Source organism: Gopherus flavomarginatus, chromosome 10 (genome assembly GCF_025201925.1).
Source record: "Gopherus flavomarginatus isolate rGopFla2 chromosome 10, rGopFla2.mat.asm, whole genome shotgun sequence".
Lineage (NCBI taxonomy): Eukaryota > Metazoa > Chordata > Testudines > Testudinidae > Gopherus > Gopherus flavomarginatus.
Genome location: NC_066626.1, coordinates 73501068 through 73514159, shown reverse-complemented (window position 1 = coordinate 73514159; position 13092 = coordinate 73501068). Strand labels below are relative to the sequence as shown.

Sequence of the window (13092 nt, the reverse complement as noted above, 5' to 3'; positions counted from 1 at the left end):
TAGTGATGGCACTTTGAGGGGGGTTCTAGCTCCCTACCTTCAAGTTCAGTTCTGGAGGACTTCAATCCTCTCATCTTTAATGGACTGAGGACAGTCAGCACCTTGCAGGAGGTGGCTCCTGTTCGTGAGCTGTGTTGGGCATCCGTCTGGCAGTCACTTGGTTGTGCATGTGCTACTCCAACCTGCAATGTTGCTCAAACAGCTCCAAAGTGGAGGGTGCAGGCCCACACTCCACTGCAGGTTAGAGCTCACTAAGTGAATAGGAGCTGGTGGACTTGGCGGTGCAACCAAGGATTTGGCACCTGATACTCCTTTCAGTCACTGCATTTTAAACACACAGAGCATTAAGTCATCAGCATTAAATAGTTTAGCGAGAAAAGAGCCAGGCCATCAGGACCAAATTAATGGCTGTCCCATGTGGCCTCTTGACACTGGCTCCAGCTACTTAAGGTGGCATCCAACCACTCTCAGGGCCCCCTGGGGAGTTTCCCTGATGCAAGTATCAGAGGGGTAGCTGTATTAGTCTGTACCCACAAAAACAACATGGAGTCCAGTGGCATCTTAGAGACTAAGGGATTTATTAGGGCATAAGCTTTCGTGGGTAAAAAACCCACTCCATCATCATGTGCTACTCTGCACAACCACCACTGCCTTCTGCAGGAGCCTCCAGCATAGAAGACATGTAGTTGCTCCTGGGAAGAGGAAGAGGAAGGGTGGCATGGCCCACAGTCTTCCTATATATCCCAGTTATTCCCTGCTGCTGGAATGGGCCATAGGGACTTTTGGCAACCAGGTGAAGTTAGAGCCACCCCAGCAGAGGAGCAACCCTAAGCATAGCAGAAGAGTGAAGGTAACCAACCCAACTTTGCCCACTCCTTCCAGGCTCAATCCTGCAAACATTTTGGCCCTGCTCAGAGAAAGCACTGAAGGGCTAGAGGATGTAGCAGGATCAAACCTTTGGTCCTTACACAGAGCTGAGCTCAGGCAGGGAGATGAATCTAGGCCTTTGCCTGGCAAACTGATAGTGCTGTCTGTTAATAGAGCCACAAGATGTCCTTCTACAGCAAAAAGGACAATCCATCTCAACCCAAGTTTAAAGGACAATACATTTCATGAGATGCAAAACATTTCTTACAAACAAGTTTATTTGCATTTTGACTGGAGCACAGATTCTAGATACAGATTTCTTTTCTTCTGCACAACAGTACAATAGCCAGTGCAAAATATGCTTTTTATTTCACGTACAAAAAAACCAAGAAGTGTGGCAGTATTACTCACAACTGGTACGTCTCAGCCTCCATTCTACCCACCTCCATTCGCCCTTTGCTAATCACATAGGCTTACTGGTCAATGACTGCATTGTCAGTGAAGAGAAGGGATTCCAAAAGCCCTTGGAAAGAAAAACACCTACCCCAATCAAACTGGGAAAATAAAGGATTACTTTAAATTTAGAGAAATACAAGCCATTAAAAATAATGGAAAAATCTTTGGGGGGTGGAGTGGGAAGAGCTGAAAAAATTTTAGGGAATTACCAAAAAAAGGTACAAATCTGAAATGCACAGAAAATTAGGCACCATCTTAACCCATTTTTAAACAGACGGGTGTATTAAAATATATACGCCAAGTCTGCCTTTTAATATGTATCCATGTAAAAGATGCCAATCCCAGCAGACAACTTTTGCCCCATTCGGAGTACATTGTGCTGTCAAACAGAATATCATAACCTAAGCAAAGTATTAATGAGTATTGGCTTATTACACAGAAAGTTAACCATTTCATAGCTGAAGGAGGAAGAAAATAATTACAATCTGAGCAAGCATTTCTTTGAAAGTACAGTCAAATTAAACCCCTAGCACTGTCATCCTTTGAAGGATTGTTGGAATTGCAACAAAACATTTAAGCAATACATCACCAAGCTACCATAGTTGCTGTGTGGTTGTTCTGCTCAGGGAATGGCTTTTATTTCAAAGCTTTGCCCAATTTATTTATTTTTTAAACTGCCTTTAACTCAGTCTTCCAGAAGCTACAATAGAGTAACAGCATTAGTGTAAAAATATGGTTGTCTTTACCAAGGCACTGTGTTTATACCATAGAAACGCAACAAATTTCAAGCGTACCAAGCTTAATTCAAACCACAGCAATGATTACACACTTTTAAATGTCTACTCAGTGAGATCAGTTGGGCCTCTAAGCTTGATCAACCAAAGTTCATTATAGTGAATAGAAATTAAACAAAGCAGAATGCCAACTAAAGCCAAAGGACACAGCAAATACCTAGCTCATATACATGTCAATATACACAGTACAGTTTACATTATTACATGATTAGGAAATTGCCCTCCATAGATTTAAAAAAAAAACAACCATAGATATTTGTCAATGTGTTTAACATGAGATTTTATATCCAGTTAGATCCCACTCAGTACAACTAGAGCTAAGTCTGAAAAGCATCAGGAGACATCCCAGACTGTTTAAATTCTGGCCAATTAACATAACAAGGAGTAGGTACCTGGGGCAGCAAGTGGAGTTTACATTTTGACTAACAGCAACTGTCTCATTTTAAGATGACGGTACTCATTCAAATCAATACATTTGTACCTTTTCCTCCAGAAGCTAAATAGATGCATATTTAGGTGCTTTTCAGACTTCTCTAACCACCACCAATTAGGCACTAATTGTCCCAGCACACTTACTCCTGTATTCCTGTTGATAAGGTGATTTATTAAATAATTTCAGCTGTTGCTGTGGCTCTGTTTTGGGAATACGTTCGTGCCTCTTAACACACTGGGAGGTGTCAAATTGCTTTCATTCACACCCGTCTATCCTGCTCTGAGCCAGAAATTGCATTGTGACTGTTGCAGATCCCACAACCATTCAGGATACAGTGTGTGTTTTCATTACACCCTCCAGGAATCTAAGTTCTACTGGACGAAAAGCTGAAGAGAGGCATAGTACAGAAATCTCATTCTCCTGAGGGAGTGAAGCAGAGCTTTGGTTCGGGTTTAAAAGCACAACAGAGAGGGCAAACTCGTAACAGGTTTCAGACATTAAGGCACTTCTATAGATTCCAAATCTGCTATAAATTAAAACTAGGTTATTCCAAAGTAATTTGAGCATAGTGGAGATTTCTTCCTTTAGACATTTAGCACACATACAGAACAGCCAAGAGGACAAAATCTGAAGTCTTTGCTCAGTCTTTACTCAGGCAACTGCAGTGGGAGGTTTGCCTGTATCATGCGCCTAGATTTGACCCAAAGATATTGCTCTGACCAGTGTCCCTATATGCACTGGCAGTGTATTGATAAGGATTTTTAGTCTATGCATCCATCACAGCACAGTCTGCGGATTATGCAGCATGATCTTTTTAGTCAATGCAAACTCCCATATGGCCTTTAGGACATATTATATTAAATAACCTGCCTATGTAGGTGTTCGAAAAAAACCGAGTAGCCCTGAAATTGGGCAGCAGGAAGTTCTTAAAATGCACCGTTATAGCCAGGATGCACCTCCACAGATTTGTACAGATAGGTTTTCATTGCACAAATGCAGTCTCCCAAGCGTCCCATTGAGTCAGTGTAATCCCAGTAGAACTATAATTATTCCTTCACAAGTTAGGGCATTTCTATACATAAAAAGTTTTATCACTAACTATATGAGTACAATTAAAGCAATATACTCCTCCCTAGTATTGTACTGGTTTAAGAGTGCTTATGCCAGTATAGCTTATTCCTGTATGAGAAAGGAACAAAGCTAAAATGGTGTATGGCACCTTTATACTGGTATAACTGCATCCACATTGGGGTAATACCCATATATGTATTTCAGCTTTAAAAAATAATAATCATACCTCTAACTAGGATGAGGGCAGAGTTGACCAGAATTTCTTACTACTTGGTAACCGTATCTCCTACACTTATGGGGAAATTGTTTTTTAAAATAAACCAGAGTAATAAACCAATCTGCATTACATTTAGTTTTTATAAATGATCCCTCTAAAAACACGAGTGAAATTTTCCAGAAAATTCAGAACTATGGCCTCTCCATCTCCTGCTCAGAGTGTTGTATTTAAGCACTGCTGTGGTCCCAGAGCTTTAGGACAGTAGGATTTCTTCTGAAAATGAGAAGTCCAATTAGTAATTTTAAAAAAACAAAACTATTCAGATTTGCTCAACTATTTTCAGGGAGGTACGCAACATTTTCAGGAGATATTGTTCTACAATATAAAATAGGACGGCAAAGGAAAAAATTCAGGCAAAGCCCAAATTTTAAATTTAGAATTATTAAGAGAAACCATATGGGAACTTCAAAGAGAATAAAAATTAACCCAGTGTGAAACTTCACACCAATTAGCTACCTACACTTAGATAAAAACTAGAATATTTTTCTCATTTTAGAACACAGCCTGAAGTATGGAATCGCTACCTGACACCTCCATGATTAGTGGAAGTTGTGCACCACTCATCAATAGGAAACTAACAATGCAACACACAGAGTATGTGCTTTAAAACTAGGGAAGCTACATGTAAGTTAAGAACAGAACAAGAAACGTCAACTCTAAATTTCTTGGTCCCAGTTAGACTCTTGACATTCATGTATCAGAGGGGTAGCCGTCTTAGTCTGGATCTGTAAAAAGTGACAAGAACTCCTGTGGCACCTTATAGACGTCACATGCGTCTGACGAAGTGGGTATTCACCCACGAAAGCTTATGCTCCAATACGTCTGTTAGTCTATAAGGTGCTACAGGACTTTGTCACTCGACATTGTTATTTATGCATTTAATGTCTTAGGATGTAGGGCAGTATTAAATTGCCAGGTGCCTAAACTGGTAGTTAAATACAGTAGTTTCAAAAACAGGCCCTGATGCTGTGAAGTAGTGCCACTGAAGTCCGTGCATAACATTAAGCACATACAGAAGAGCAGAACTTACAAGTCTAAAGCTTCAGTGGCTCATGAACATTTTGGCTGACATTTTCAAGGCACCTCTGGGCCTTTTAAGTTGGATTTCTTTTCTGGCAACGCTAGCCGAACACCACACATTTCCTCCCACCTCCACTCATTTCCAAACATTCACACACTGTAATGCAAAGGATTTTGCAAGTCCCAGAAGAATCTGATTGTAAAGTATTCTCAGGTTCTTTCTGATGAGATAGAGGAGTAGGTTCTAACCCCTTAACTCCAGATTCTTAGCTGAAGTCATATCTACTTTTAACTACAGCTTAGGATCCCACATCCCAGCAAGACCCGACTTTAGTTCTAAGAAGTTCCTAAACCCCCTTATCGAGCAGGAGAAAGTCTCAAGTGCACGGCACAGAGAATGATTGTCTCTATGAGAGCTGAGCTTAGGATGACCCTCAGCATGCAAATGAATGTCTTACCTATGCTCTCCCCAGTTTGGCCCCACTGCAGCTAGTAGGCAGCAGTAGCCTCCTGGCTACACAGCGGAGCTCTTATAGAAGGAATTTTCCATCCCTTGCCCCCTCCAGGAAAGAGTGTTTTTCATTTCAAAATCAAAGACATTCCAGCCCCCTGACTTGTGCCCAGAGAAGTTCTGTGGCACTGCCTCAGCTTCACACTTCATCTTAATCAAGGGGTCCATATAAAGGAGTGGAGCACTCAGACTGATAGAACTACGTGGCTCAGATCTCGCACCCAGGAAACAAGGGGCACAAGCAAAGTGCCCTGCTGCAATTTGAATAAAATTCATTCAACCAGAGTTTTGGCCACCTTTCTGCACAAAGTTTCAGCTGGTACAGCATACAAAGCAGCCAATTGGGCAAGAGCGAGGCCTGTATTTGAAATGTTAATTAGCAGAGGGGGCTGGGAAATATCTGTAGTAACTGTTCCTGGGGGAGGGTGGGGGGCCTGAGCGGGGGCACGAAGAGGCAGTTTCTGTTAAACCCTTCCATTGGAAAATGTTGATTTCCCACCCCCACCCCCATTTTATTTATTTGAAAAAAATCATAATTGTTGTGTGTCCATTAGAAATTAATCAATCAATTTGCTAGAGTGCCCTGCGTCCCCATTTTCCTCTGTGGGCTGGACTCCAGTCCACATTACATCTTCCATAATGCACTATGCCACCACGCACACCTCCCACTCCACCCCTACTGGCTAAGCTACTACACAATGCATCATGGGAACTGGAGTCCAGCCCACAGGGGAGAAGTGGAGCAGGAGGCACTTGAACTACAACTCATTTTGACAATGTTTTGACACTTCCAATTTGAAACATTTGTTTCAACATTTCCAAAACGGCTGTTTTTCGAAACTTTTCGTTCTGTGAAACGTTTTGCATTTCAACTGTTCAGACCAACTCTGGGCAGAAAAACAAATGGCAAAGTCTCAATTGCCCACAGGAAAGAAATTCTCATTTTCAATCAGCCTTCCTAATTAGCCACCAAAAAGAGTGAAATGCAACAAGGACCTGATCCAGCTTCAACTGAAATCAATGGGAGCCAGATCAGGCCCATAAAGATGAAAAGGAGACTGGTAGATACAGGTATGCCAACAGGAAGCAAGAATGACACAGCAGATGTCTGTGAGGAGCACGTATTCTGAATGCCCCCTTACCTGATCTTAGATTCAAATAAACTGATTGCATAAACTAACACGGCTACCCAGATACTTGATTGCATTTGCTACAGCAGATAGCTTATGTAGAAAACAGAAGCTACCACAACTAAATCCTAATGCTTACAGCAAGTATCAGTTACCAAAAGCTTTTGTTGAATGGAATAAATACAGAGTTAAGTTGTCAAGAGCTTTAAAGTCAGTCTACCACTTCAAAAGCACTTTCTCAAAAAACAATGCACTTGACTGAAGCTATTCTAAGCTAAAAAAATATAACATGGTGTGAACCATTTGCCTCAAGTTGATTTGTCCTTGTTTGTATCCTCCAAAAAAAAAAAATCATTGGATTGTATGTGCGTATATTTCCATCCATGTGAAGTCCTTCTGGGCAGCATGCTAAAATGGAACAATACACATTCACCTCTAATAGCAACAGTGGAACAGATGTAGCTACCAAAAATTACATATATTTATTTTGAAAGCAGGTCATACAGCTGAGTGAAAAAAGAGGGGACAGATGGAGAAGAGGTCTAGAGAAAGCTTAGCAGGGTACCAAAAATGGAAATTAGCCCAGTATCTGCTGTGTTGTCAAATTGACTGGGAAGGCAGCAGGACAAAAGGCTCACCAGGAGCACTGAGATGGAGAGGAACGTGTTGGTTGGTTGTTTAAGAGGACAGATGGAACAATGCAGTGTGAATCACAAACAGCCATGACTGACTGGTTATAGGAACACAAGATGGGATGCATGCAGATACTTAAATATTAATTGGGCCAGAACGCAGACTTAGGCATCTAAAGATTCCACTTTAAACAAACAATGGAACAACTTCAACAGGAGAAACTGAAGGAACACCACCTCAGGATTTTCCATAGCCTGGTGGATAGGGACCTCACCTGAGAGAATCTCGAACAGGGATCTTCCACTTCTCTACTCCTCAGGATGCGGAGGCGGCGGCACACTTGCCCTGAGTATCTCCCACATCCTGTGAGAGTACCCTATCCACCAAGCTAACGATAAGGGAGGTCTTCCTCCCCTTCCTCTCCCCCCACCCCAGCTGTTATGTTTTGGGTCCCACAGGAGCAGCCAAGCACCTGTGTTCCTCCAGTTTGTGGATCACTAGCCAAGATAGGTGCCTCCATGCAGCATGTTGACTTTGTGGATCACAGTCAAAGGTGCTTATCTCGCCCCATTCATTGTACAGGGAGCCGAGGTGCCTAAATTGGCTTTGTGGCTTCTGGCGTTGTTCCGGGGATTTTCTAGGCACTATGACCCTCAATGTTGTTACACCTACACCCGTTTGTGGATCCCACCCATAGTCCTCTGCCTAGAAAGAGAATAAGAGCTTGCATCTGAGATGAGACTGGTGCTGAATGAAAGAGTACTCAGAAGACACTGTAGATAAACCAGTTCCAGCCATGAGAATTGCTTTTCATTTTGCATTTCCCTTTAGAAAAAGGCAGATGTATCTGAGCAATAAAGCAGGACCCTCAACAACTTAAAAGCCTAAATAGGAGAGAAGGGGTAGAAAAATACAGACTCTGAAGATATTGTCATCTCCATTCTCAGAAAACCACTTGTCTACAAAAGTTTCTTTTTCCTTAAGACCTTTGGTATTTTGCAGTTCATGGGAGCGCTTTATCCAAATGGATCTTCATGCTTCCAGTCTGGGTTGCAGCAATCTTGGTGAGGCATTGTAGTTTTAGGCTGTTACAGTCCTGCTAGGCCGAGTGGTCATTTTAAAATGATGTGGTAGCCATCATTGCTTTCAGCTGTAATAGTGCAAAGATTATTGCAATTTATTTTAGATAAAGATGAAGAAATGTAAGTTTGGACTTTCCTCTAATGCAGCTTACACTCTGCTACCACAACTGATTAATAACGATTAATACTCAGCGTTCTAACAAAAGCATTTTTTAAAATGATTCTAATAGGAGATTAAGGCTAAATTCTGATCATTTACAGTAGTGAGGTCAATGGGTTTATGCCCAATTGGCACCAGTATAAACAGAGAATATGGGCCAGATCCTCATCTACTGAAAATTGGCTTCCATGAAGCTAAGATGGTTTACACCAATTGAGGTTTGGGCCTTTGAATTCAGTGGCTTTATAATCCACCTAAATTCAGTGTAACAGAGCAGAATTTATAGTTTCAGATTTGCACTGGTGTAAGGGAGAGCAGAATTTGGCCCTAGTATTTATTTTTATGCATTCAGCTACCACTGCAGTTCTGCTTGATGCTAGAGATGCAAATCAGAAAAAAAAGTCAGCCCTTTCCAGATAGCTTAGAAGGGATTTAGGACTTCAAACGCTTCATGAAGAAGCTACTCTGCGGATTCATTTACCTGTATATTCACTTTCAGATTCTTATCTCGGAGGATACAGTGGTTGTTCATAAAATAAAATCCTTCATTAAGAGGAATAATTACTTTACACCTCAGTTATGTGTAGGCTTATCAGAATATGGATTTAAGTGTGGATGAGAGATTTTAGTCAATCAATGCATTTGACTTTTGCAGTGTTATTTGCTACATATTACTTAAATTTACATGGTCAACAAGGGAAACCAAAGTTTCATTTACAGAACTTTTGGTTATTTATATCTGCCATATTCCACCTTTCTATTTCTTAATTTTCCCCCCTATTTTTTCCCTGAAGTTCTTGGGCAGTTGAAACCAATAGTATAAAACAGTAAGTAGCATCAGAATAGCATACCTTTTAATGTGCTGATAACAAAACAAGACTCATCCTGGAAGTTTTGCACCATCTGAATGGCAGGGGGAAAAAAGAAAGAACAAAAATTCTTCATAACAGTTGATGTCTTAACATTTTGAGCACAACAAGTTTTAATTCAATGCTAATATAACTTTTAAAAGGAAGGTCAATCAGCTGAGCATCTGATCTTATGAAGTACAGAGCATTTTGCCCCAATACAGCAAAGCAATTGAATACACGGGTAGTCCATTAAAGTCAATGGGACTAAGTCATGCTTAAGTGTTTTTTTGGATCAGATCTATAGTGGTCCGCATTTGCAGGATCGAGTCCAAAGATTACCACACAAATTCATTTTTTCCTGCTACATCAAGTCACCCAGTGCATCCCCACTCTAGATTGGGTGAGTGTCTGGCCCTCAAACTGGCCCACCTCCATTGACTTCAACAGGTTTAGGCCAATTGACATCAGCTGGGGTCAGGATCGTAATGCAGGCTTATTATACATTTACTAGTTTTTCACCAGCCTATTTTTAAGTGTCCCAAGCACCGGGGCTTCTATAACTTCCTTGGGGAGACTATTCTTCCTCTCCAACAAGGCCTGATCTTGCACCAAAGTCAGTGGCAAACACTCTTTGAAGTCGACAAGGCTTGACAAGGGCCACAGATCTTACTGTAAGGAAGTTAAAAGTCATGGATCATGTCCTAAGTTGGTGTAGTTCCATTGATATCAGCAGAACTATGCCGATTAACAATTGCTGAGATATGGTCCCTTCTTTTGAAGTCTACTAACAGATTTACTAGTGAAATATTTGTCCAATCAAAAGGACGTCGACCAGTTAAGAGTAGATCATTGCCATCATTTCATTCTTTTGAATATGAGAAGACGTTTGCTCCTAAAAAAAGGAAAAATGGAGTCCTTCCTGTACATACAGAATATCATTAATGTCCTTAAATAAAATAAGCTTGACAGCATACATCTGATTATTTTGTTTACACGTAACATTTGCCTGTTTCTTCCTCTCTGCAAGTAGACAATACACATACACCTTAACCAAAATCATATGAGAAACTCAAAGAGAAAAAAGAGTGAGATCTCTGCTGGTACAGTTAGTAGCTAACCTAAGCAGAGCTAGTTACTCATGAGAAGTAATCAGATTTTAAAGAAAAGTCCAGTTTCCATTTAAATCCCCAAATAACTGATCAGGTTGGGCACAGAGTTATGAGCTCTTCTGGAAAACTCGCTGAAAGTGTTACAAGGGGAGCTGAGGCCCAGAGCTTGGAAGGCAGTTAAGTGCCCAACTTTTTGAGCTATTTTGAAAGTTTAGCTCCCATTGTGTACTGAGCACTTGAAAATCTGGCCCCTACCTGTTTAAACTTGACCCCCAGGGCAAGCAGAGCAATTCCACTTCCATTCTCTTGAAGTTCTCATGCTAAGCTCCCTTTCCACCTATGGTTCCCCTCAGGCTAAGCTAACTCCCCTACTCTCTCTCTTCCCCTCCTCCCCAAATTGGACTCCACTGCACTGGGGGTGTGTGTGCACCTAATGATGCATGAAGTACATTAACTCAGTGCCTCTCCTTTGCATCACTTGTGCCTCTCTGCCACTAGAGCACAAAAGACCAAAAATAAAGTAATAGATATTGTTAATAAGTAACTTAAGTATTTAATTAAGGCCCCTTACACCAGAGGTAGTTGAGGCAACTCCCTCCCTCACAGGTTGCCTTAAAGCACTTCATGCTTATTAAACGCTGAAGGTTTCTGATTTAATCAGGGTGAAATGGCAAGGAGACTTTCAGAGTAAGCATTACAGGCTTAAATTTAGGCCCCACTTGAGTCCCACTCTCTGCTTCATTTGCTTTAACAACGTTCCTTTCAGGTGTAGTGCCAGTCCATCTAAATGAAGCTCCCTAAGTGATTCTGGAGCATGAAAAGAGTAAGTCATTTAGAGAAAAAGAAGAGTGAGGCAATTCACTATTAACATGCAAAATGGAACAGACCAAATGAAATGCTTGTGTAAACAGGGAACTACCAAGAATTCAGACATTGTTACATACACCTAGCAAGCAATGGCTTTGGCTCAATGTCTCCAGCCATTGGCTAAGTGACTGGCAAGTGATTTCCAGGAGTCCAACCTTAAAGGGCCTGAGTTTCAGATCCGGTACCCAAAAAAGTTACCACTTTTGAAATTCACTAATTCATTAGAATTAAGATATATTTCATGCTACAGCAAATATCACTTAAAAGGAAGTTCTCTCTTTTGTTCTCCTTAAGAGTTGTATGGCTGAATTCTTTGATTTAAGACTCAAAAATATTTTGGACAAGTGTGATAGTTAAACAAAATTTTTCAGGCTTAGTAATCTTGACTAGTTCCCTTGGAGACTCTTGCATAGTTTTAAAGGTCAGCCTAACTATAACAAAAGAAAGTCAGGCAGCTGTCTTGAACTCTGATACTTCATACCAGATGTGTTTGCTTTAGCCCCTTACCTCATTGCTCACTAATACATGGATCCCTGTAGGTCCTTGTCGATAGATCCGATTTATCTGCTGTGGGGAAATGCTATACAAGTTTGCAATCTTCTCAATTAATTCCAGGGTTGTCAGCTCTTCCAAGAAGACTGCATGATATACTGCAATAATTAAGGGAAAGAAGCCTTTATACATACACCCAAAAAACTTGACTTCAATGAATGAACTGGATATAAAAGATCAAGCGCTAGATCTGGAGCTGGTGTAAGTTAGCATAGCGCCTTTGAAGTAGTGCCAATTTACACCAGCTAAGGATCTGCCCCAAAATGGCTAATATTTATTTCTCTGCATGTAAGAAGGCAAGCAAAATCTAGATAAGTTTTGGCCCAGGTTTGCCTGCAGAAAGACTCAAACTGCCAATAAAACCACACATCGCCAGACACTAAATGAAACACGCTTTGTATGAGTGGCAGTTGATTTTCTTAGAGAATCGTGTGATTCTGCTGACCCCATTTTGGCACTTTGGATACATCTGAAAGAGAATTAGTTTGAGCTACAGGAAGATGTTAATGTAGAAACTCCTTCAAGAAAAAAACCTAGCACATGTGTAGTTTTTTGCATGCATAGATCTCAAAGCAAAACCCAGAACAGAACCTGGATCTCCTGATGCCCAATCCTGTGACCTATCCTCCACGGCCCACTACCCTCTGGCATTTCTGCATATTCCATTCTCAAAAGGGAAGAGTCTTGCATCTGTTCTTCAAATTCTATTAACTGAAACAGTTGATGACTTTTTAATGGCAACCATTGTACTTTAGTCATCTCCTATATGGTGTTATCATTTGCTTCCTATTTTACATGCGAGGTGATAACTGCAGTAAGTCAGGTACCAATGGGTGATAATGTTTGACAATGCTGATTTTTAAAAAGGGTAAAGGTGCCACAATCTCCTTTCCATCAAAGGGCTTGAAGGGGGCCAAGGAGAACCCCTGAAGTGGGCAGGGCCGGCTTGAGAGAGGGCATGGCCAGGAACGGCTGGGAAAGGATGCAGATTCAATTGGTCTCCTCAGTGGCATTCTATTGGAGGGGCTATTGTGGAGCCAAGGGCAGAAATTAAAACTGCCCTGTGTTGATGGCTCCCTTAAGGGAGGGTGGCAGTGCAAACATCACCTGTCTTTCCTGAATAACCCTCAAGTCAGCACAAGTTGCATCCCTGTGGCAGGCAGGATGCTGTCTGTGCTCTATGCCCTGGTGGAGCTGAAGCCAACTCAGCAGAGTTACAGTTGGCGTGAACCACTGTTACCTCTTCAGACATGAAGCAGTCATACGTGGAGCTTAGAAC

At 41.3% G+C, this 13092-nt stretch overlaps 1 protein-coding gene across 2 annotated transcripts in view; it reads right to left on the bottom strand.

Annotated features, from left to right (window-relative positions):
• Nucleotides 1-1133: 1133 nt before the first annotated feature.
• TFCP2L1 (transcription factor CP2 like 1) overlaps nucleotides 1134-13092 on the bottom strand; it is a 50978-nt gene continuing 39019 nt past the window's right edge. For both annotated transcript variants that reach the window (XM_050917096.1, XM_050917097.1), the window contains 3 exons: nucleotides 11769-11911; nucleotides 9286-9337; nucleotides 1134-8342 (listed from right to left, as the gene is read on the bottom strand). In XM_050917096.1, the coding sequence (XP_050773053.1) occupies nucleotides 8305-8342; nucleotides 9286-9337; nucleotides 11769-11911 (233 nt within the window). In that variant the 3' untranslated portion in view covers nucleotides 1134-8304. The remainder of the gene's footprint in view (nucleotides 8343-9285; nucleotides 9338-11768; nucleotides 11912-13092) is intronic.